This window comes from Pan troglodytes, chromosome 9, assembly GCF_028858775.2.
Source record: "Pan troglodytes isolate AG18354 chromosome 9, NHGRI_mPanTro3-v2.0_pri, whole genome shotgun sequence".
Classification (NCBI taxonomy): domain Eukaryota; kingdom Metazoa; phylum Chordata; class Mammalia; order Primates; family Hominidae; genus Pan; species Pan troglodytes.
The window spans coordinates 51796964-51823030 of NC_072407.2; the positions used below are offsets into that span (position 1 = coordinate 51796964).

Below are 26067 nucleotides of genomic sequence, written 5' to 3' on the forward strand. Positions count from 1 at the left end.
TCAAGTGTACAATACAGTATGATTAACTGTAGTAACCATACTTATGTAAGTGAGTGCAGGTCTGGTGGCTCGCCACTTGGAGAGCCCCGAAACAAGAGCAAGGTATGGTGGAAAGAAATTTACCAAAACCAGCAATGGGGAAGTGGCTAGATTCACATCCAAAGCAACCACTTCAAATTTCTGGGGAGAAGGCAAGGGTTTAAAAAGGGAAACGATATTGGTGGCATGCAGGAGCTGTGCTGAGTACAAGGTCCATGTGTCTCGTTTTGGTGGCTATCTTGGGTCTGTCACCTGGAGTGCAGGCACTGGTGTCATCTCAACAATGGCCAGGTGGTATTGTAGACTAACTACCTCGAGGTAATCTCTGGATTTTTGCAGCTGGGTCTCCATACTCCGTCTGTCTCGAGATTAGCCCGTGGGTAAGCACATAATTAGATACAAGCATGCAAAGTTAGATAAATGTGCATGGTATAATGGAGTGTATGGTGAGAAAGGGAGGAACATGATATTTCAAAGAAAGTACATTTCAAGGCTAATATTTTAAGACTAAGGAGAAGAAAAAAAGATTTCTGCAGTAAGCTTCAAGGTTACATATTGAAACTAGGGAAAAAAGAGAAAAAATGAAATAAAATGCATTTTCAGGCTAGACTGGTTATGAAACTGTCTTTGCAAAAATCATTAACTCAGAAAATTATGACAGTGAAAGGTGTCAGAACTAACTGACCCTATCGTGCTTCTAACCTCTAAACTGTCCTTGTTCATTCCTAGGCATAGGCCAAACTACCTTTGGGAAGGAATTTAGTGTATAGTTTATGTAACAGTCCTTCCCAAAAAGCTAAACTGTTCTTGTAAAACAAATGAAAGGCCACCAGCCACGAAGTCAAGATGAGAGGGGCTAGATTTCTAAATATTACCAGCCATTATTCTGGAGGTCATAAGATTTGCAACTTTCCTAATTATTCTTGAAGGTAACATCACTATTGTCAACCTAAGATGGGCCTTTTGAGATGTCTTTTCAGGTTTTTCATTTCTCACAACCAGACGGCGCCACCTGGACCTGCCAACCAGTTCTGTGCCCCCACCCAGGAATTGACTCAGCAGAAGACAACAGCTTCGACTCCCTATGAGTTCATCCCCAAGCCAACCAATCAGCACTCCTGATTCACTGGCCCCCTACCCACCAAATTATCCTTAAAAACTCTGATCCCTGAATTTTCAGGGAAACTGATTTGAGTAATAATAAAACTCCAGTCTCCCGCACAGCTGGCTCTGCGTGAATTACTCTTTCTCTTTTTTTTTTTTGAGACAGAATTTCACTGTTGTTCCATGCTGGAGTGCAATGGCGCGATCTCGGCTCACTGCAACCTCTGCCTCCCAAGTTCAAGCGATTCTTCTGCCTCAGCCTCCTGAGTAGCTGGGATTACAGGTGCACGCCACCACACCTGGCTAATTTTTGCATTTTTTTTTTTTTTAGTAAAGACGGGATTTCACCATGTTGGTCAAGCTAGTCTCAAACTCCTGACCTCGTGATCTGCCCGCCTCGGCCTCCCAAAGTGCTGGGATTACAGGCGTGAGCCACTGCGCCCGGACATGAATTACTTTCTCTGTTGCAATTCCCCTGTAATCCCAGCACTTTGGGAGACTGAGGTGGGCAGATCACATGAGGTTGGGAGTTCAAGACCAGTCTGCCCAACATGGAAAAACCTTGTCTCTACTAAAAATACAAAATTAGCTGGGCGTGGTGGCGCATGCCTGTAATCCCAGCTCCTCGGGAGGCTGAGGCAGAGAATCACTTGAACAAGGGAGGCGGAAGGTGCAGTGAGTGGAGATCACGCCACTGCACTCCAGCATGGGTAACAAGAGTGAAACTCCGTCTGAAAAAAAAAAAAAGCAGACTCAAAGCTGTGAGAAAAGTGAAGTGGAAGTATGGGGGCATGCTCTGTTCTGGTCGGGACTCAAAATGAGGAGGGTAGAATACAATGGACAGAAGAGCTGGGCTGGGTTGAGCATGGGTTCTAGGCCTTGAACCTAAACAACAAGCACAGGAAAAGTTGGTCAGCATCTTGTGAACTGCCACCATGGAAACCACTGCATTGATCAGCAACACAAATGGGGGGAGTGGGGGTTTCTGGAATAGGGCTAGTCTCTCACTACTTCTTGCCCTCCAGAGATGGCTACAATAGGGTTTGGTCTCATTGTCGCCCAGGCTGGAGTGCAGTGGCATGCTCAAGGCTCACTGCAACCTCTACCTCCCAGATTCAAGCCATCTTTCCGCCTCAGCCCCTCTAGTAGCTGGGACTACAGGTACGTACCACTGTGACCAGCTAATTTTTTTTTTTTTTTTTTGAAAGATGTGGTTTTGCCATGTTGGTCTTGAACTCCTGATCTCAAGTGATCCGCCTGCCTCAGCTTCCCAAAGTGCTGAGATTATAGGAGTTAGCCACCACGCCTGGCCCTTGATGTTTTCATACTATGGGTTATGATCCATTAGTCACTCATGAAAACATCAGGATACACTGTAGGTGAGGATACAAATTTTGTGAAACTTTTCTTTTGGTTATATATGTGTATGTAGGTCAAAATGTCTTTCTTACTGTCATTGAAAGCCACAGGTTTAGAGAGCTGGGAGGACAGGGGCTCTCCCAGTCCCTAATTGCACCAAATGCCTCGTATTAATCATAGTAGAGCTAAAATGAAAAAAAAAAAAAAAAAACAACAGAAACACACACCTCAGTATCTATCAACAACAGTACCACAGAGAAACTCACATTGTTAATTAAAGTATATAATGTAAATATGGTATTGAAAGTATAAAAATTAAAGGCTTCTGAAAAACTCAAGAAGGGTCAAAAGGCTATACAAGTAAGTAGTATACAGATTGTTTCCTTAAAAGATAAATTTTAATATACAGAATAAAATCCAAGATGATTTTATTATTTTTCACTTTCCCAAAACTTGTGAGCATGAATGCTTCTGAATCTGACCAATGAAGTTTACATTTTGGTCCAATACATTATGAGACTAACTTGTATGATCAAGTCCAGCTTGATTATCATAAATCATAGAAGTTAACAATTTACTCTGAGAATCTGTTGCTAATATAGATGATGGATTTCCAATTTTTTCTTAGCTAAGAATTTACTCAACTTTAGCTCAGAACCAGATTCAAAATATCTTCTTTAATTAGCTGGTCATCATTTTAGGCTTAATCTAGGCAAATTATTTAATACTCAATTGAAGATCATATAAAACCTCCAAAATAAATAAAAAGTACACAAAATTATTAGCTTTTGTGTACAATACAGAAAATACAGGTCAGTTCTGGACCAAAATAATTGCATTAAAATACAAAAGGTGATAGGGAAGAATTAAAAGATTTGCAGTGACTGCTTTTGGTGGTCAGCTACAACAAGCCAACAACCCTCAGCTATTTTGGAAAGTGAAGGTGGGTCTTAATTTGCAGATAATGAATGTCTTCGGTAGTTTAAAAAAATATAAACTCTAAAAAAGCTTGTGAATCATATACAAAAGCAGCTATTTGAGACCAAGGTTGAACACCAGAAATTGTGTTAGCACCACCAGCAAGCACAGGGTCCTCTGACTCTTCCACCCTCCTATCTTGTGCAGAATGCAGACTTGAATGTTGTACACATCATTTACAGTTACAAAAATCAGCCTTGAGTACAGGGTTCCTGTAGGGTAGTCTTAAGCCCTAAGAGGCACCAAGCGGTTACAAAGGCTAGGTGACAATCCGGATCACAAGGTCCGACGATATAATAAATCCCGTGTTGCCTTATCAACTTTTTGCTGGTAGTCCTCCAATTTGTCAAGTATTTTCTGGGACAGCTATAAGAGAAAAGAAGGAAAATATTACATAACAGCTCAACAATGGAAAAATATTGAAGTTATTAATAACTTTGACTTCACCAAGTAGATTCCACCTTATAAAGATGTTAGCCACTCTGCTTCATAAAATCACCATTTGTTATAGGAGTCTCCTCTGTGACTCTACTGATAAAACTAGGCCTCTCTGTTATATACATTTCAGTCTCATTTTCTGAATGAATTTTCTAAGTATGGAAATCGTACCAGTATTTCTAATAAAAGGATCACTAACTCTTTTCTCAGAACCAGAAATGCTGCATCTGATATAACTAGTTATTAGCTGCCAAGTGAAATATAGAACTAATATTTTAGATAGGCTCAGGAGGCACTCTATCTCACTGGTAAACAAAATAAGCCATCACTATAATGACTCAAGGAAACACTATTGTTTTTTATGTTAAGGCAAGCAGGGCGAATATATGACTCCTGAGAAATGTTGTCTTATATGCCAACTTCCCTCAGGACAGTGATAATTTATCACACTGTATTTCTTTCTTTTTCAGGGTGGGGGAATGGAGTCTCACTCTGCTGTCTAGGATGGAGTGCGGTGGTGCGATCTTGGCTCACTGGAACCTCCGCCTCCTGGTTTCAAGCAATTCTCCTGCCTCAGCCTCCCGAGTAGCTGGGATTACAGGTGCCCGCCACCATGCCTGGCTAGTTTTTGTATATTTAGTAGAGATGGGGTTTCACCATGTTGGCAAAGCTGATCTCGAACTCCTGACCTCTCAGGTAATCTGCCCGTCTCAGCCTTCCAAAGTGCTGGGATTATAGGCGTGAGCCACTGCGCCCGGCCTATCATTGCTGTATTTCAAGTACCTGTTTACCTTGTAGGGTCTGCCCTACCAAATTAAAAGCTTTAAAGGATGGACCGACTGCTTGCCATTTGTCTCTGTATAATTAACACTTACACAGTTCCTCATTATGTTTTCTTGATCCTGTTACTTAGATCCTCTGCCTTATCTATAAAGGGACTGGGCAGTTTGTTAAGGGCCAAAAATAGGCTTTTGTCTTCCCTTTCTAATCCCGGAGAACTGAAGATCAAGCTGTAAGGTGTAACTGCTAGTGCAGGGGCTTACACAAGACGTCTCATGAAAGGGCTGACTTACTGCGATGTTGTGACTGTTGGCACTGTTCTCTCCCAGAGCTTGGAGAAGCTGATCAATAGAGGAGTATGGAAGCCACACCATTGGGGCTGTTGCGGACAGTGGAAACTAAAAGGAAAATGTTTATTTGAAAACAGTCTGCAAAGTGTACCATTTCTTCTGGGTAGTTGCTTTCATAGGACTCTGTAGAATAAAATACCCTTTTTTTTTTGAGATGGTCTTGTTCTGTCGCCCAGGCTGAGTGCAGTGGCACAATCTCAGCTCACTGCAATCTCCGCCTCCTGGGCTCAAGCAATTCTTGTGCCTCAGCCTCTTGAGTAGCTGGACTACAGATGTGCACCACCATGCCTAGCTAATTTTTTTATGTTTATTTTTAGTAGAGATGGGGTTTCACCATGTTGGCCAGGCTGGTCTCAAACTCCTGGCCTCAAGTGATCCACCTGCCTTGGCCTCCGAAAGTGAGCCACTGTGCCTGGCAAAATAAAATGCATTTTTCCCCCCACCACAAGAAACTGTGTGTATACATGTGCATGCACACAATGGGAACCCTCTTTTCTCCAACTGGGAAACTTGTCATTTTTTCGGTTAAATATATTTAAAAATTCATGTCGGCTGGGCCTGTAATTCCAACGTTTTGGGAGGCTGAGGTGGGCGGATCACAAGGTCAGGAGTTCGAGACCAGCCTGGCCAATATGGTGAAACCCCGTCTCTACTAAAAATACAAAAACTAGCCAGGTGTGGTGGCACACATGTAGTCCCAGCTGCTCGGGAGGCTGAGGCTGAAGAATTGCTTGAACCCGGGAGGCGGAGGTTACAGTGAGCCGAGATCATGCCACTGCACTCAAGCCTGGGCGACAGAGCGAGACTCCGTCTTGGAAAAAAAAAAAAAAAAAAAAAAAAAAAATTTCATGTCAACTTTCTTTTTTTTTTCAAACAGGGTCTCACTCTGTCACTCAGGCTGGAGTGTAGTGGCATGATCATAGCTCACTGTACCCTCAACCTCCAGGGCTCATGTGATCCTCCCACCTCAGCTTCCCACATAGCTGGGACTATAGGCACGCACCACCATGACCAGCTAATTTTTTTCTATTTTTTGTAGATAAAGGTTCTCACTATGTTGCCAAGGCTGGTCTTAAACCTCTGGGTTTAAACAATCCTCACACCTTGACCTCCGAAAGTGCTAGGATTACAGGTGTGAGCTATTGCACCTGGCTGATTTCATGAGGGTTGAAGCTGTAGTTAACTACACCTATTTAGACCTGGCTCTTCTATTATATTTACCATCTGTATGAGCCTGTGATAACCTCTGAGCCTGTTCCCTCATGGGTTAAAAAATAGAAAATTAAAACATTCCTTCATAAGGCTGCTATAAGGATTAAATAAAAAAATGCTTGTAGAGACTTAACACAGTCCCGGCACACACACAATACCATTTTGTTTATCTCTCTCCACTGAATCCTAACTAATGCCATATTATTTTGATAGAGAAAGATGAAATTCCTATTTTATAAACAGGAGACTAGAGATTCCTAGAGTGTCAATATTTAGTTGTATAACTACAGATAGTAAAGGTTAAATACACTAACATATAGTTGAATTTACTCTCAGATTCTCACCTTACATAGCATGATAATAAAAAGAAATGCCTAGGCCGGGCATGGTGGCTCACATGGGTAATCCCAGCACTTTGGGAGGCCGAGGTGGGTGGATCACTTGAGGTTAGGAGTTCCGAGACCAGCCTGGCCAACATGGTGAAGCCCCATCTCTACTAAAAATATTAAAAAATTAGCTGGATGTGGTGGCAGGTGCCTGTAATCCCAGCTTCTCAGGAGGCTGAGGCAGGAGAATCACTTGAACCCGGGAGGCGGAGGCTGCAGTGAGGGAGTAAGCGGAGGCTGCATCACTGCACTCCAGCTTGGGCGACAGAGCAAAACTCAGTTTAAAAAAAAAAAAAAAAAAAAAAAAAATATATATATATATATATATATATATATATATATATGCGCCTATACCGATGTTCCTCAACTTATGGTGGGTTTGTTTTCCAATAAACCCACTATCAGTTGAAAATATCATAGGTTGAAAATACATATAATACATCTAACCTAATGAACATCACGGCTTAGCCTAGCCTACTTAACCATGCTCAGGACACTTAATGTTAACCTATAAAGTTGGGCAAAATCATCTAACAGAAAGCCTACTTTATAATACACTGTTGAATATCTTGTGTAATTTATTGAATACTGTACTGCAAGTGAAAAACTGAACGGTTGTATGAGTATTTTATTTATTTATTATTTATTTATTTATTTATTTTTGAGATGGAGTCTCGCTCTGTTGCCCAGGCTGGAGTGCAGTGGCATGATCTCGGCTCACTGCAACCTCTGCCTCCCAGGTTCAAGCGATTCTCCTGCCTCAGCCTCCTGAGTAGCTGGGATTACAGGTGCGTGCCACTGCATCTGGCTAATTTCTGTATTTTTAGTAGAGACGGGGCTTCACCACGTTGGCCAAACTGGTTTCGAACTCCTGACCTCAGGTGATCTGTCTGCCTCGGCCTCCCAAAGTGCTGGGATTATAGGCATGAGTCACTGTGCCCGGCCATGAGTATTTTAAAGTATGGTTTCTCATAAATGTTCATCACTTTCAAACCACTGTAAAGTTGAAAAATCGTAAGTCAAACCATTGTAAATTGGGGACCATTTGTATATGCCTACCTCAATTCCGAAGTATTGATGTCCTTTTCCCAATACAGCATCCACATATTCTGACACCAAATCCACAGCTTCTTCTAAAAGGTCATAGTTTAAGTATAAACGAAGCAATTCAGCAGCATCAACCTTCTGTGAAAAGTCAGTGATTAAGAATATGTACCTATTTCCCTCCTACTAGGAGTACTGACCAAAGAATGTTGAGTGGCTGATTCCCTAACATTTATATTTCTCAATATAATTAAACCAGTGGCTTGGTTTACTCATCTGTATCTTAGGATAAGAGCTGATAACAAATCTGGGGAGTTAGGAAAAAAAAAAAAGTTAAATCCCTAAGAGCTGTTACCTCTAGGCAGTTTGGGAGGCCCTTATCTGTTAAATAGCCTTCTTCCCCTGTTTTATGACCTAAGACATATTTTAACTTCTCTCCACTTCAGTTTCCACAGTTGTAAAGTCAACAAGCTTTTCCTGAACACTAAAGTGACAATATATTCACATAATAAGAAATATATGAATGACAAATGCAAAAGAAGTTCAAAGAATCACCAGCTTTAAATCTGAAGTCTCTATTTGGAAGAGCTCTATTAATTAAGCATGCTTTCTATATTCCCATTTGATCACAATCTTACCTTTACCATCTTAGCTGGCTTCCCTACTTTCCTATTTATTTATTTTTTTTGAGACAGAGTCTTGCTCTGTCGCCCAGGCTTGGGGGCAGTGGTGCAACCTCAGATCACTGTAACCTCTGCCTCCGGAGTAGCTGAGATTACAGGCACGCACCATCACATCCAGATAATTTTTGTATTTTTAGTGGAGATGGGGTTTCACCATGTTGGCCAGGTTGGTCTCGAATTCCTGACCTCAGGTGATCTGCCTGCCTTGGCCTCCCAAAGCGCTGGGTTTACAGGCGTGAGTCACCGTGCCCGGCCTCCTTTCTACCTTAAAAAAAAACAAAAACAAAAACCAAAAAAACAAAACAAAACAAAAAAAACAAAAAAAAAACTTTCCTGATTTTAAGCTTTAGATTTTCTCTTTCCTTATCCTACTAAAGGTGGTTCAGATGCAGAAGTTCTCAAACTTTAGCATGCATCAAAATCAAATTAGGAGCTTCTTAAAGTGTAGATTTCTGGCTCCTAGCCTGAGATAATCTGATTCTGTAAGTCTAGGATGAGGAATCTGTATTTTGAAGAAGACTGCCATCTGAATAATTCTGATGCAGACAGTCTAAGAACCCGTTTTTGATTTTTAATAGGTGAAATAGTGGGAGTGGAGAAGGAACCAATCGGAAACTGGTTGTGCTCAATTAGTTGTACACTCAGACCAGCCATAGTGTTATATTATTTGAAAAGTACTCCACCGACTCCTGTGAGTTTTTTGAGGTATGAAGAGTAAATCCTGTGTCATGCATATGCTCATTGTTCTAAATATAAACTCATTGTTCAGTGAATATAATAGTAGTCATTAACCTAATTACTAACCTATGAAACTTCAAATCTAAATACACAGTAGTACTGTGGAAATGAATTTGAATTGTTCTTATGGTTTTAGCTATGATGAAAAGCTTCCCAAAGTACGTAAGTCAATATGTTCCCATAAGTTATCACCCCATCTTTTTCTTTTTCTTTATATATTTTTAAATTTAAATAGAGATGGGGTCTCCCTGTGTTGCCCAAGCTGGTCTCAAACTCCTGGGCTCAAGCCATCCTCCCCTGTTGGCCTACCAATGTGCGGGCATGACAGGTATGAGCCACTGCAATCAGTCCATATTTTTAATCATCTCATGAAGTTATCCAGAATGATAAAGAGTGGGTTCTTACTCTGTACAAGTTATAATCCGTTTACCTTGTAACTGTTTATAAGCCAATTAGGCAGAGGCACTCCATGAGACAAGAGCTTGTTGATTACACAGTGGTGATACAAGTTATTCTGGACTTTGTACCTCTCCAGGTAAGTGGATAATAGTCGCCATGCTTCATCTGTAGCACTTGAAAAAAACAAAAATGACGAATGAGTTTCAGATTCTTAATAGCTATTTAGAGTACCATTCAAAGCATGTATTTACAAGGAAAACTTTTTTTTGAGACAGGGTCTTGCTCTGTCACCCAGGCTAGAGTGGAGTGGTGTGATCTCAGCTCACTGCAGCCTCAGCCCCAGATTCTCCCATTTCAGCTTCCTAAATAGCTGGGAATACAGGCATGCACCACTATGCCCAGCTAATTTTGTTTATGTTTTGTAGAGACAAGGACTTGCTATGTTGTCCACGCTGGTATTAAACTCCAGAGCTAAAGTGATCCTCCGACCTTGTCCTCCCTAAGTGTTGGGATTACAGGCAGGAGTCACCATGCCCAGCCTTACAAGGAAAACTTTAGAAATTAACAACTGAATCAATAATATAGCTAAATGGGAACAAATATTATTTGGGCTAATGTGACTTATGGGGATAGCACTAGAAACTAGATGTCTTGGGTTCGTATATTCCTCTCCCACTAACGTATTTAGTATTTAGTAAACAAACGTATTTAGTAAATGAACGTTATTTGTTTGGCTATTAATGCATAATTCATTTAACTCCTTTGTTTCTGCATTTCTAAAACAAGAAACTGGTTCAGAACACTGGTTCTCAAACCTGATCAAGCATTAGAATCATGCAGAAGTTCTAACTTAGAAGACTAGGGTGATTTCTCATAATCTGTATTTTAATAAGTTATTCTGATGTGCTAATTTAGGGGTTGAAAACTAATGTCAGAGAACTTCCAAATTCTAAAGTGCTATCACTCTAAAGTGCTAAGCTGTATAATACCAAGTGCAAATGCAGTTCAGAAAGGGAAGTTTACTGAGGGTTAGGAATGTTAGAGAAGGTTTCTGAAGAAGCTGAAGTACATTTACGTGGACACAAAGTGGATGCACTGGGGAAGTATACGAACAGAGGAGATCTGAAGAAGGTATAGTGGATGATGGGGGCTGATGGGTGACAGACTGCTGAACAGCAGCTGGAGACAAGATATAAGAGGACACTGTGATGAAACCATGCAGTGACTGCTCAATGGAAGAAATGGGGGAAAAAAGGAGGATAACACTCCGAAACAAGTAAATACAGATTTTTGCCTGTAAGAGTACCCTTTCCTGATATGAAACAGTAAGTCTTTGAGGAGGGGGATATGGAGAAGGAGACATTTCATAGGCAAAGACATCCTAGTTTGGACAATAAATGACATGATGTCACCTTAATTATAAACTTTCCAGCCCCTATAAAAACTTAGCCAAAAAGAAAGAAAAAAGTGAAATGATCTATGTAGGACAATTTAGTCAGAGAAAGACAGTTACAGCTTTTAGAAAGGCAAAACCACCCAGGGCTGAACACCAGGGTTGTACCTAGACTCCTTAGTAGTGATGACAGATGAGAGCTGATTGGCTGCTAGCCAGGCCCAGGCTTCTGCTTGTGCTGCCTCTCCTCCAAATTGCAATTTGATGCATCTGGAATGAAAATGGTTCCACACTTGAAAACTGAACGCTGAAACGTACCACTTTAATTTGATACTAAAACTAGAGAGATAGATGACAACTTCATCTCTAGTCTTTTGCTGAATTCACTACTGGAATATTGGCTCATCTCTTCCTCAAGTTACACAACTGGATACCTACAAGAACATGAGTAAGCATTAAGAGACAATTTACTTCCAAGATAAAATTAATGATGAAAAATTCTTTTTTCTTTTCTTTTTTTTTGAGATGGAGTCTTGCTCTGTCACCCAGGCTGCAGTGCAGTGGCACAATCTCAGCTCACTGCAACCTCTGCCTCCCAGGTTCAAGTGATTCTCCTGTCTCAGCCTCCTGAGTAGCTGGGACTACAGGCCCATGCCACCATGCCTGGCTAATTTTTTGTATATTTAGTAGAGACGGGGTTTCACTGTGTTAGCCAGGATGGTCTTGATCTCCTGACCTCATGATCCGCCCGCCTAGGTCTCCCAAAGTCCTGGGATAACAGGCATGAGCCACCGCACCTGGCTTTTTTTTTTTTTTTTTTTTTAAATTAAGATGGAGTCCCGCTCTATTGCCCAGGCTGGAGTGCAGTGGCGCAATCTCAACTCACTGTAACCTCCGTCTCCGAGGCTCAAGCGATTCTCCTGCCTTAGCCACCCAAGTAGCTGGGATTACAGGCACACGCCACCTCTCCTGGCTAACTTTTGTATTTTTAGTAGAGATGGGGTTTCGTCATGTTGGCCAGGCAGGTCTTGAACTCCTGACCTCAAGTGATCTGCCCACCTTGGCCTCCCAACGTGATGGCATTACAGGCGTAAGCCACTGCACCTGGCTGAAAAATTCTGAAAGTTCAAAATTATTTCTAATTCACAAACTTTTTTTTTTTTTTGAAACAGAGTCTTGCTTTGTTGCCCAGGCTTGAGTGCAGAGGCGCGATCTCAGCTCACTGCAACCTCCGCCTCCCAAGTTCAAGAGATTCTTGTGCCTAAGCCTCCTGAGAGGCTGAAATTACTGTTGTGTGCCACACCCTCATTTTTGTATTTTTAGTAGAGACAGGGTTTCACCATGTTGGCCAGGCTGGTCCCAAGTGATCCACCCGCCACAGCCTCCCAAAGTATTAGTAGGATTACAGATGTGAGCCACCGTGCCTGGCCAAGAAATTCTTCTTCTTTTTTTTGAGACAGAGTCTCGCTCTGTCGCCCAGGCTGGAGTGCAGTGGCGCGATCTCGGCTCATTGCAAGCTCTGCCTCCCAGGTTCACGCCATTCTCCTGCCTCAGCCTCCCGAGTAGCTGGGACTACAGGCGCCCGCCACCACGCCCGGCTAATTTTTTTTGTATTATTTTTAGTAGAGACAGGGTTTCACCGTGTTAGCCAGGATGGTCTTGATCTCCTGGCCTCGTGATCCGCCCACCTCGGCCTCCCAAAGTGCTGGGATTACAGGCGTGAGCCACTGCGCTCAGCCTGAAATTCTTTTTAAGAATGCTTGGATGGATTAAACAAAACACTTCTTCGAATCATAAATGATATATGGGCTACTTGGCTTATGACGACTGTTTCACACTGAGCAAGAGGATAATATATTTGCATTAGAAAAGACTATAAAAAAATAATTTTATACATACTTGAAGGCAAGCCCTTCAAAGACTGGCGTTAAGGGAAGCTTAAAAGTCTGACAGAGTGATATGGCAGTGTCAAAGAGGCCCGCCTGAACCAAGAGAGTGACCATTTCCTCTGCTGATGAACTTCCTGTGAAAATGGAAAAAGATTATTTCGTGTAGCCAAGGTATACACAAATGAAACCAAAGATTTTGTTTTGTTGATGAGTATCTCTGAGTAATAACCCATGCTTTATACCCATCTACCATGCTACATACACTGCCTGGACCTAAAATGTGCTCGTGGTGCTGACAAGTCAGAGGCTTTAACTCTTGAATTCCTACCAGCAACTGCAACCGCTGATGGATCATGCTGAGCCAAAGTGAGGCGGATGCGAGCCAAGGAACACTCTTTCTCCAGATCTTCCAGTTCCAGGATTTCAATTTGTCGATTTGCTATACATCAAAGAAAAATATTTTGAACTCCCAAAATACAAAGAAGTATCCATCAGATTAACGTAACCTGTCAATTTCCACTGAACATTAAGTAACATTCAGTCTAATTTCCAAATGCTTGAAGGAGAAAATAGGGCACTAAATAAATGCTAACTTAAACAAATTATGCAATATCCCATGTCAAATCAAAGTATTTTAACGACTGCAGTTGAGGAGGTGCTTACAAGGTACTACATGTAATTTCATTTAACTCTTTAAACTTTTTTTTTTTTTTAAGGAAACAAATCTCAATCTGTCACCCAGGCTGGAGTGCAGTGGCATGATCTCGGCTCACTGCAACCTCTGCCTCTTGGGTTCATGTGATTCTCCTGCCTCAGCCTTCCGAGTAGCTGGGATTACAGGCGTGCACCACCATGCCCAGCTAATTTTTGTATTTTTAGTAGACACAGGGTTTTACCATGTTGGCCAGGCTGTTCTTAAACTCCTGACCTCAGGTGATCCAGCCACCTCAGCCTCCCAACGTGCTGGGATTACAGGCATCAGCCACTGTGCCCGGCCTAAAAAATTTTTTTTCTACAGGGTCTTGCTATGTTGCCCAGGCTGGTCTTGAACTCCTGAGCTCAAATGACCCTCCTGCCTTGGCCTCCCAAAATGCTGGGATTACAAGGCGTGAGCCACTGCACCTGGCCTCATTTAACTATTATAATTGTGAAATACTGTCTGTCATCTCTATCAATAAGAAAGAAATATGACCAAACTGTGAGAGGCAGAAATAAAACCAGGTGTGTCCAAATCTAGAGCCTCGGCTCTTTATGGAAGGATATCATGCCTCTGTGGAAATAGCAAAAGAACCTGATTAAAAAAAGCTTGGAACTAAGCTGATTTAAATACAACATACAAAAAAAAAAACCACACTCTTATTTAAGCATTTTCATTTCTCTTACTGTTGTACAACATTTTCGAAGTGCTACCAGACAACCTTTAGCAGATTAGAATGCTGAAAATAAACTAAAAAGAAGGAACTTTACAATATTTTTACAGCAATGTAATTATTATATATAATATATAGTATATAACGTTACTACTATGTATAGTATATAACAATGTAACTGTATATGTTACAATATAACTACTGTCTAAATTACATGTATAGTTGACCCTTGAACAATGCAGGGGTTAGGGATGCTGGCTCCTGAGCAGTTGAAACTCTGCATATAACATTTCATTACCCAAAAACTTAGCTACTAATAGCCTACTACTGACCAGAAGCCTTACTGACAACCTAAACAGTCAATTCACACATATTTTGTATTTTATATACTGTACTTTTTTTTTTTTTTTTGAGACAGAGTTTTGCCCTTATTGCCCAGACTGGAGTGCAATGGCGCGATCTCGGCTCACTGCAACCTCTCCCTCCTGGGTACAAGTGGTGTTTCTGCCTCAGCCTCCCAAGTAGCTAGGATTACAGGAATGCGCCACCACGCCCAGCTAATTTTTTATTTTTAGTAGAGACAGGGTTTCTCCATGTTGGTCAGGCTGGTCTCAAACTCCCAACCTCAGGTGATCTGTCTGCCTTGGCCTCCCAATGTGCTGGGATTACAGGCGTGAGTCACTGTGCCTGGCCTATATACTGTACTCTTGATTGTGGTTGTTTTGAGACGGAGTCTTGCTCTTGTTGCCCAGGCTGGAGTGCAGTGGCGCGATCTCAGCCCACTGCAACCTCAGCCTCCCGAGTTCAAGCAATTCTCCTGCCTCAGCTGCCTGAGTAGCTGGGATTACAGGCACCCGCCACCACACCCAGCTGATTTTTTGTATTTTTACTAGAGACGGGGTTTCATCATGTTGGCCAGGCTGGTCTTGAACTCCTGACCTGAGGTGATCCACCCGCCTCAGCCTCCCAAAGTACAGGGATTACAGGCATGAGCCACCGCACCTGGCCTATACTGTACTCTTAAAATAAAATATTAAGAAAATCATAGGGAAGGCAGGCACAGTGGCTCATCCCTGTAGTCCCAGCACTGTGGGAGTCCGAGGTAGGAGGATTGCTTGAGTCCAGGAGTTTGAGGCTGCAGTGAGCCATGATTGTGCCACTGCATTGCAGCCTAGGCAACACAGTGAGACCCTGTTTCAAAAACAAAAACAAACAGGTTTAGGCAAGTGTCCTTTCCCCTCAGTGATTTTCCTTAATGGTGTCTGGGAACTCTTCTGCTGCTCCTTGGTCAGCAGAAGCTGCTTCTCCTGTATCTTGACATTTTAAAAGCCATATCTCTTTCTTAAATTGTCAAACCATCCTTTGCTGGCATTAAATTCTCCAGCTTTAGATCTTTTACCTTCCTTTTGCTTTAAGTTGTTGTATAATAACCTTTTTTTTGCAAATCATGTTAGAGTCTATAGATATGCCTTTTTTTATAGCAATACTGTACCCACATAAAAGCTGGATTTTCAATATGAGATAAAAATGTATTTTGCAAAAAGCACAAGGTTTTTGTACCTACTGGCGAAGCTGAAGCAACAGCTTCACAAATTTTCTCTTCTTTTTTTTACAATGTTCCTTACACTGGATTCATTTTTCTTGAAATGGCAGGCAACCTCAGCTGCCGGCCTCAATCTGCAGTAGACATCAAGCAGTTCAACTCTTTCTTGTCATGTTATGACTTTTTTCTGCTCTTTGGGAGCACTTCCAGCGTCACTAGTGACACTTCGTATGGGTCCCACTAAACATTATTTTTTTTGAGGCGGAGTCTTACTCTGTTGCCCAGGCTGAAGTGCAGTGGCATGATGTGTGCTCACGGCAACCTCTGCTTCCTGGATTCAAGCAATTCTCCTGCCTCAGCCTCCTGAGTAGCTGGGATTACAGGTGAGGGCCACTACTGCCCAGCTAATTTTTGTATTTTTAGTAGAGATGGGGTTTCGCCACACTGACCAGGCTGGTCTTGAACACCTGACCTCAGGTGATCCACCTGCCTCGGCCTCCCAAGGTGCTGGGATTACAGGTGTGAGCCACCACACCCGGCTTCCTTAACTTTTTCAATATTTCTAGGCTATGTGGTTCAACTGGGAGTTTTTTCAAATTGTGACAATCTCCAGAAAAAGAATCCAATATACTTATTGAAAACAAAAATCTGTGTATAATAGGTGCCTGCAGTTAAAACTTGTGTTTTACAAGGGCAACTGTTACTACTATAACATTTATATATTACTATTATATGTAGCTTATTTAACTACATATTTCTATCATAATACAACTAACAATAACAATATTACTACTGTCTAGCAAAGAACCAGTGTGAGACTCCTGACTCACTGGGGGCAGCTGTGCATTCTCCATCATGATTCCTCTTAGGGGATGCTCCAGGGCGATCATACTGATAAAACAAAACAAGCAATTTAACTGTGAAAATCAGTATTTTATTTTGATATCATTAACGGTGATTCAGAGCTTTTATGCTTAAATTTTCTCAATGGAAATTATTTTTGTTTCGACCAGCAGAGCTCTTCTTACAGAGGTACTGTAACTATGCGACAAAGAAAGAAGTTCTTTGCCAAGTTGTTAACTTAACCATAACATGTTACTGAGTCCAAGGACAGGGATTTGATCTCCATGTAAATCAACTAATTTTTCTCAGTTCCAGAGTTATATATAACAGAAACAGCTGCATGTATCTGACCCATCAGTATGATAGGAAAAACTCAAAGTGTGTGTGCTTTAAAACAGTAACTGTAGACTGCATTAACAAACACAATAGAAATAAAAGCAGCTACCATTTACTGAGCACAGTTTGTGGGCCAGGCACTGTTACTGTTCTAAGCAATCGACTTGAATTATCTCATTAATACCCAAACAATCCTATAAAGTAGATATTATCCGTATTTTATGCCAGAGAATGACAAAAGATTAAGTAACTTGTCTGAATTGGGTCAGGTCTAACTCCAAAACCACTCTGCAATATTTCTTCCTACAATAATTCTGAACTTGAGAACTAAAGGGGTAGTAATATACAACAATTGAATTGTAAACATAGATTTTTTTCACAAATATCCCAGTAGAAATTGTAAATCAAAAGAAGCAAAATGACACCATAGTTTTGAAAGGACCAAAACAAGTAGATTTACTTGTTCCAGGATGAACCCCAAAATTCCAGGATGAAATGTTTTCATACCACTGCACCAGACACTGGCTGCACAATCCACGCATATTCTGGACGAATAAGTCGTAAACAATTGAGAGCAGCCAGATAACAGTTGCCTTGTTTCTCAAGTCCCTGGAGAGTTCGAACTTCTCTGCCAAGCCGCATTCCATACTCAAACATCACTGTGCCAGCTATGAGGAGATAATAAATTAGACTTTAGAACTTCCAAATTTTTTTTTCTTTTTTTTGGAGACAGAGTCTTGCTCTGTCGCCCAGGCTGGAGTGCAATGGCTTGATCTCAGCTCACTGCAACCTCCGCCTCCCTGGTTCAAGCGATTCTCCTGCCTCAGCCTCCTGAGTAGCTGGGATTATAGGCACACGACCACCACGCCTGGCTAATTTTTGTATTTTTGGTAGAGAGTTTAGTAGAGAGTTTCACCATGTTGGTCTCGAATTTGTGGCCTCGTGATCCGCCCACCTCGGCCTCCCAAAGTGCTGGGATTACAGGTGTGAGCCACCACGCCCAGCCTTCCAAAATTTGTTTCTCTAGAGATAGGCAGGGAGAATGCTATCCCTAATTGAATGTTAAAATTTAAAACAAAATTGGGTTTGATGTAACCCCTGCCCCCACTCCCCAAAATCAAATGTTGGTGAGGATGTGGAGAAACTGGAACCCTTTTGTACTGTTGCTGGGAATGTCAAATGGTGCAGCTGCTATGGAAAACAGTATGGCAGTTCCTCAAAAAATTAAAAGTGAAATTATCATATCATTCAGTAATTCCACTTTTGGGTATATACCCCAAAGAATGAAAAGAGGGGTCTCAAAGAGATATTTCTACACCCATGTTCATAGCAGCATTATCCACAATAGCCAAAGGTGAAAGCAATCCAAGTGTCCATTGATGGATGAACAAAATTTGACATATAAATACAACAGAAAATCATTTAATTATCTGTAAGATATCTGTTTTTTTTTTTTTTTTTTTTTGAGACGGAGTTTTGTTCTTGTTGCCAAAGGTGGCATGCAATGGTGCGGTCTCAGCTCATTGCAACCTCTGCTTCCTGGGTTCAAGCGATTCTCCTGCCTCAGCCCCACAAGTAGCCATGATTACTACAGGCACCCACCACCACACCTGGCTAATTTTTAAAGACATTTTTAAAGAAGAAAATTCTGACGCCACTACAAGGATGAACCTTGAAGACATTATGCTAGGTGAAATAAGACAGTCACAAAAAGACACATACTATATGATTCAAGCAGCCAAATTCATAGAGATGGGCGGTAAAATGGTGGTTGCCAGGGAATCAGGGTTGGGAGGAACAAGTAGTTGTTTAATGGGTATATAGCTTCAGTTTTGCAAGATGAAAAGTGTTCTGGAGATTGGTTACACAATATTGTGAATGCACTTAACACTCCTGAACTGTACACTTAAAAATGGTCAAGATAGCGGGTGCGGTGGCTCATGCCTGTGATTCCAGCACTCTGGGAGGCCAAGACGGGCGGATCATGAGGTCAGGAGATCGAGACCATCCTGGCCAACAGGGTGAAACCCCGTCTCTACTAAAAATACAAAAAAATAGCCAGGCATGGTGGCAGCCTCAGGAGGCTGAGGCAGGAGAATGGCGTGAACCCGGGAGGCGGAGTTTGCAGTGAGCCGAGATTGCGCCACTGCACTCCAGCCTGGGCGACAGAGCGAGACTCCGTCTCAAAAACAAAAAAAGTTGGGCACAGTGGCTCACGCCTGTAATCCCAGCACTTTGGGAGGCAGAGGTGGGCAGATAACCCGAGTCCAGAAATTCAAGACCAGCCTGACCAACGTGGTGAAATGTCGTCTCTACTAAAAATACAAAAATTAGGGGCTGGGTGTGGTGACTCATGCCTGTAATCCCAGCACTTTGGGAAGCTGAGGCAGGTGGATCATTTTGAGGTCAGGAGTTCAAGACCAGCCTGACCAACACATGGTGAAACCCTCTCTCTACTAAAAATGCAAAAAAAATTGTCGGGCGTGGTGGTGCATGCCTGCAGTCCCAGCTACTCAGGAGTCTGAGGCAGGAGAATCGCTTGAACCTGGGAAGGCGGAGGTTGCAGTGAGCCGAGATTATGCCACTGAACTCCAGCCTAGGCGACAGAGCGGGACTCTGTCTCAAAAACAAACAAACAAACAAAAACAAAACAAAACAAAAACTAGCTGGGCATGGTGGTAGGTGCCTGTAATCCCAGCTACTCGAGAGGCTGAGGCAGGAGAATTGCTTGAACCTGGAAGTGGAGGTTGCTGTGAGCCGAGATCGAGACACTGCACTCCAGGCTGATCGATAGAGTAAGACTGTCTCAAAAAAAAAGAACATAGATTCTCATTTTTATAGTACTTTAGTTGCACATATTCAATAAGATTCTGAAAAGTCCATTGTTCTGGAACAGCATGGGACTCCAGAAATTAAAATATCATTAAAAATTCTTTTAGTTTTCAAATAAAGCTATTTTTCATTTCAACAAATATTTTTGAATACCTGCAATATGTAAGGCGCTTTCAGAAGAACAGCCTTGCTCTAGAAAAACCTGAACATTAATCTTGCTAAACTGGTACTAAGCAGGTTGATATAATGTTATTGTGAAAGCAGATACTGAGAGATCTTTAATAATTTTTATTTCCCTTCCTATATGATTCAAGAAAATAAAGAATATGCAAATATGTTTTACTATTAGGAATGTTAAGAACCTGCCTATGAATAAACCCCGTCTATTTTTTTCCAATGAAAATCAGCAAGAAACCAAAGAAAATTCTAAGTAAAAATGGTACAAAACTGTTAGACATTCCACAGTGATTATATTGTAAAATATAATCTTAAAACAATCTCACATTCCGCTCACATTCCGTTCATTTTAGCTGTTCTGATAAATAATTCATTGTTAATATAAGTCCAAATTAAGATACATTCTACAAAAATGACTGACCTATATGCTTCAAAAATATCAATGTCATCAAAGGCAAAGTGAGGCTCCAGATTAAAGGAGCCTAAAGACATCGCACAACTAAATGCAGTGTGTATTCTAGATCCAGGGTGAGGGCAGTATGTGAGGGATGCGCTATAAAAAACATTATTGGCCAGGCGCAGTGGCTCACGGCTGTAATTCCAGCACTTTGGGAAATGGAGGTGGGTGGATCACCTGAGGTCAGGAGTTCAAGACCAGCCTGACCAACAAGGTGAAACCCCGTCTCTAATAAAAATATAAAAAAATTAACCGGGCGTGGTGGTAGGCACCTGTAATCCCAGCTACTCAGGAGGCTGAGGCAGGAGAATAATTTGAACCTGGGAGGTGGAGGTTGCAGTGAGCAGACACGGTGCCACTGCACTCTACCCTGGGCAACGAAGTGAGACTTCATCTTAAAAAAAAAAAAAAAAAAAAAAAGGAGCAGCTGCGGAAGCCCAGACACCAGGAAGGTGAGATCTTCCACACAGAAAAAGAGAAATACGAGATTACAGAGCACAGTAGGATCAATCAGAAAGCTGTGGACTCACAAATTTTACCAAAAATCAAAGCTATTCCTTAGCTCCAGGGCTACCTGTGATCTGTGTTTGCCCTGACAAATGGAATTTATCCTTACAAATTGCTGTTCTAAATGTCTTAAGAAGAACCTAATTAAATAACTGATGACATTAAAAAAAATCATGATGTCTTTAACTTCCTCCCAGAAGGACCAGCAAAAACAAACAAGTAAGTAAATAAATAAATAGGTATTGAGAGAGAGAGGAAGGAAGGGGGAAGAAAGGAAAGGAGGGAAGAGGAGATAAGAAAATGATGTAAAATATTAACAGTTGGGGAATTTGGATGAAAGGTATATAGGGTGATATTCACTGCGTTAATGTTTTAACTTTTCTGTAGACTTGACAAATTTTACATTAAAAAGTTGAATGAAGAAAAAAGAATTCACCAGGATATCATTTGATAACTTCTAAATGTAATTTTTTTTGAGACAGGGTCTCGCTCTGTCACCTAGGCTGGAGTGCAGTGACATGATTTTGGCTCACTGCAACCTCCACCTTCTGGGTTCAAGAGTAGCTGAGATTACAGGCATCCGCCACCATGCCCGGCTATTTTTTGTATTTTCAGTAGAGAGGGGATTTCACCATGTCGGCCAGGCTGGTCTTGAACTCCTGACATTAAGCGATCCACCTGCCTCAGCCTCCTCAAGTACTGGGATTACAGGCGTGGGCCACCGCGCCCAACCCTAAATGTAAATTTTAGTCCCCTCTTTAAGGACTTTGCATTTAATTGAGGGGATGTGGGACAATCTAACCACAGCTAATGCGGAATATCATCTATTATACTCATAACCTAAGCACATTTAAGCAGTCAGAATTTTGCTCTAAGAACTGAAATGTGGAAAGGGAGAAGGCTAATGGTGAAATAGCACAGGAACTCAAACCCAGTCTCAAAAATTCATGCTGTCTCTAGTGAAAAAGCTAATTTCCTTTATTTATTTATGAGACGGAGTTTTGCTTTTCGCCCAGGATGGAGTGAAGTGGCATGATCTTGGCTCACTGTAACCTCCGCCCCCCGCCCCACCCTGTTCAAGCAATTCTCCTGCCTCAGCCTCCTGAGTAGCTGGGATTACAGGTGCCCACCACCACATATGGCTAATTTTTGTATTTTTAGTAGAGAAGGGGTTTCGCCATGTTGGCCAGGCTGGTCTCGAACTCCTGACCTCAGGTGATCCACCTGCCTTGGCCTCCCAAAGTGCTAGGATTACAGGTGTAAGCCACTGCGCCCAGTGCTAATTTCCTTTATAATTGTACAGAAGATGCACACAGAATGCCATTTTAGTGGCAACGCCTTGAGAAAGTTCTAGAATGGAAGCAAGGGCCTATCTTCAAGGTAATCTTCACAAGGTTTAAGCTAATCTTGTACTTAAACACATATTAAAAATTACCTAAGTCCAACACACAATATTTTGGTAAAACATGATTAAACTAATAAGGCTGTCTGCAAGATACTGTCTGGTTACATTGCTCACCCTTGCGGTAATTGTGGCGATAGATGTGAAAGGCATACAGAAGTTCATAGTAATTGTGAGTCATAAGGTCCACAGCTCTAGCACGTGACTCAATTATTCCCACAACCTAGGGAGGGGGAAGCAATCAGATAACTAAGTCAGTAGCAATCATGGCAACCACCATACTTGTTGAAAGCCATCACTGGATAAGTAAAATTACCTCATTATGCAGATTCACATAGGGAAACTCTACAAGATCCTGTAGCTGTGAGCGTTCACAAAGAACTACCACCAACTGCCGTAAACAATCTAATTGCCTAGAAGGAAAGAAAGGAATATGAGGGCAAACTATCTTAGTAGGTTAAACAGAGTTGGTAAATTGTCTTCTCTAAAAAAGGCCATGAAATTACCTGCTGGAATCAGGAATTTGGGTTAAGGCTTCATATGCTTGGCTATTGTGACCCAAATCCAAATGATGTTTGAAAATACATGTCCTTAGAGTAGCCTAAATATCAAATGTAGATCAAATATCAAAAAGAGCAATAGAAATGAACATACCACACCCACAACAAACCTTAAAGAAAACAACCAAATTGCAGCCAATTCTTACCTGACTTTTCCAGTCATCACCTGCTTCAGTTATGGCTGATGTAGCCAACTGAATAACCAGTTCAGGCAAACCAATGACATCTAGTAGTCGTAAAACCTAACGAGAAATAGAAGAAATTTCCATTAAAATTAATATTGTAATGTACTTCAAACTCAATTATGGTTTAAAATTATTGAGAAAGGTTAAGTAGGCCGGCATGGTGGCTCACACCTCCAATCCCAGTACTCTGGGAGGCTGAAGCAGCAGGATTGCTCAAGGCCAGCCTGGGCAATATGGCAAGACCCCCATCTCTACAAAAAAATTTTTTTAAAAATTAGCTGCGTGTGGTGGCATGTGCCTGTAGTTGTAGCGACTTGGGAGGCTGAGGTGGAAAGACTGCTTGAACCCAGGAGTTCAAGGTTGCAGTGAACTTTAATCCTGCCACTGCATTTCAGCCTGGGTGGCATAGCACGACCCTGTCTCTATCCTCAGTGCCTAGTATACAGTAGTCTCTCCATAAATACTTGTTGAGGCTGGGTCTGGTGGCTCACACCTGTCATTCTGACCAACATGGCGAGACCCCATCTCTATTATTAAAAAAAAAAAAAAAAAAAAAGCAACCTTGTTGAATGAAAGAATAAATACAATTTCACTACTAACTGTTCAAGTCACAGATGAATGTAAAGAATAGTAAATAAACACCATAGTTTTATAAAAACCCTAAAGATAATTTACTAAATGACTGACATAATCCTTTTTTTTTTTTGAGACAGGGTCTCTGTCAATCAGACTGGAGCACAATGGTGTGATCTCGGCTCACTGCAACCCCCACCTCCTGGGTTCAAGTGATTCTCCTGCCTCAGCCTCCTGTGTAGCTGGGATTACAGGCATGCCCCACCACGTTCAGCTAATTTTTGTGTTTTTAGTAGAGATGGGGTTTCACCATGGTGGTCAGAGTGGTTTTGATCCCCTGACCTCAGGTGATCTGCCTGCCTCAGCTTCCCAAAGTGCTAAGGTTACAGGCGTGAGCCACTGTGCCCGGCCTGACAAACATTTTTGATTGTCCACCCTGTCAACGTCTGCCCGCTACCCTAACCATGCACATTTCCCTATCTCATATACGTGCAATTCTCTAATACATATGTATGATACATCCAAAATACGCATTTATAAAGGATGAAGATAAAATAAAAAGTTTTAAAATTATTTTTATTAATTTTTTGAGACAGGGTCCTGCTCTGTTGCCCAGGCTGGAGTGCGGTGGCATGATCATAGCTCAGTGTAGCCTTGACCTCCTGGGCTCAAGTGATCACCCCATCTCAGCCACCTGAGCAGCTGGGACCACAGGCATGCACCACCATGCCCAGGTAATTTTTTAATTTTTTGTAGAGATGGGGTCTTCCTATGTTGTCTGGGCTAATCTCAAACTCCTAGGCTCCAGTGATCCTCCTGCCTTAGCCTCTCAAAGTGTTGGGATTACAGGCGTGAGCCACTACACCCACTATAATGGACCTGGAAAATTCTTATCTTCTAGTGACATCATAGCCACCGCATGTATTGCTCACATGTTTGTGGTGATGCTGGTGTAAACAAACCTACTGTGCTGCCAGTCATATAAAAAGTATAGCATGGCCAGGCACTGTGGCTCATGCCTATAATCCCAGCACTTTGGGAGGCCGAAGCAGGTGGATCACTAGAGGCCAGGAGTTCGAGACCAGCCTGGCCAACATGGTGAAACCCTGTCCCTACCAAAAATACAAAAATTAGTGGGGTGTGGTGGTGCACACCTGTAATCCCAGCTACCTGGGACACAGAGGCAGGAGAATCGCTTCAACCTGGGAGACGGAGGTTGCAGTGAGCCCAGATCGCACTACTGCACTGGGCAACAGACTCCGTCTCAAAAAAAAAGGAAAAAAAAAAATATAGTATATACGATTATATAAAGCATGTAATACTTTTTTTAAATTTTGAGACAGGGTCTCATTCTGTCACCCAGGCTGTACTGGAATTCAAAAGAATTGTCATTAGTAGGAAAGTAGAGGGTGTTTTTTTTTTTTTTTTTTGAGGTGGAGTCTTGTTTTGTCATCCAGGCTGGAGTGCAGTGGCATGATCTCAGCTCACTGCAACCTCCGCCGCCTCCTGGGTTCAAGTGATTCTCCTGCCTCAGGCTCCTAAGTAGCTGGGATTACAGGCGCACACCACCATGCCCGGCTAATTTTTGTACTTTTAGTAGAGATGGGTTTCACCATGTTGGTCAGGCTGGTCTCGAACTCCTGACCTCGTGATCCGCCCACCTCAGCCTCCCAAAGTGCTGGGATTACAGGTGTGAGCCATCGCGTCCGGCCAAGGGTTATTAAGAGCTACAAATCTACTTCAGTGTAAATTCATTTATCTAATAAGCAATTAACAAAACAGTGAAGACTGCTTCTGTGGCATTTACTTTCTGGTGGGAAATCCAGATAAATTCTAGTCTAAAATATAAAATCAAGTATGGTGAAATGTTATACAATCTGGAAGTGTGCACAACAGGATGAATAAAAAGCTTTTCTGCACAGGCCAGGCAGAGGGCACTATCTGAGGAGGTGACAGATAAGCAGAGACCTGAATGGAATGAGGGTGTGAGGAAGGGCATTTCAGGCTGACAGAACAGCAGGCAGAAAGGCCCTAAGAGAATAGAGCATGCGCTTGACTTGAATGAGACAGTAAGAAGGTCACCATTGTTACAATGGAGTGACCAGAGGAAAGAGGGGCAGGAAACAGGTCAAGAGGACCCTCAAGTCCAAATTATAAACTAAGGCTAAATACAGCATTACTAGTCAATTCCCAGAAATATCAGCAAGACTAGTAAAGTGCAAATTAAATAATAAAATTCTAATGGCAACTGGGCTAATAAAATACCATGACGAAAATTTCATTTCAGTTAAAAGTATTTATCACATTTCACCATTTAACCCTAATTATAGATCCTGGGAAAAAATTTTAACTTAAAATATGTTTCTTTAATTTCTTTTTGTTTTTTTTGGAGACGGAGTCTCGCTCTGTCACCCAGGCTAGAGTGCAGTGGCACGATCTTGGCTCACTACAACCTCCACCTCAAAGTTCAAGTGATTCTCCTGCCTCAGC

The 26067-nt window shown here is 41.9% G+C and overlaps 1 protein-coding gene across 3 annotated transcripts in view; it reads right to left on the reverse strand.

The window, feature by feature from the left end:
• Positions 1-2769: 2769 nt before the first annotated feature.
• Positions 2770-26067, reverse strand: part of NUP160 (nucleoporin 160) — a 74495-nt gene continuing 51197 nt past the window's right edge. The window contains exons 24-36 of one of the 3 annotated variants that reach the window (XM_001170076.7): positions 22966-23061; positions 22766-22860; positions 22576-22672; positions 22377-22482; positions 17392-17552; positions 16536-16596; positions 13121-13231; positions 12803-12926; positions 11072-11173; positions 9542-9683; positions 7706-7831; positions 4992-5096; positions 2770-3846 (exon numbers count right to left, since the gene is read on the reverse strand). In XM_001170076.7, coding sequence (XP_001170076.3) covers positions 3757-3846; positions 4992-5096; positions 7706-7831; positions 9542-9683; positions 11072-11173; positions 12803-12926; positions 13121-13231; positions 16536-16596; positions 17392-17552; positions 22377-22482; positions 22576-22672; positions 22766-22860; positions 22966-23061 — 1416 coding nt within the window. In that variant the 3' untranslated portion in view covers positions 2770-3756. Of the gene's footprint in view, positions 3847-4991; positions 5097-7705; positions 7832-9541; positions 9684-11071; positions 11174-12802; positions 12927-13120; positions 13232-16535; positions 16597-17344; positions 17553-22376; positions 22483-22575; positions 22673-22765; positions 22861-22965; positions 23062-26067 lie in introns of all 3 variants that reach the window. The other 2 variants (XR_010147212.1, XR_010147213.1) reach the window with 2 other exon arrangements.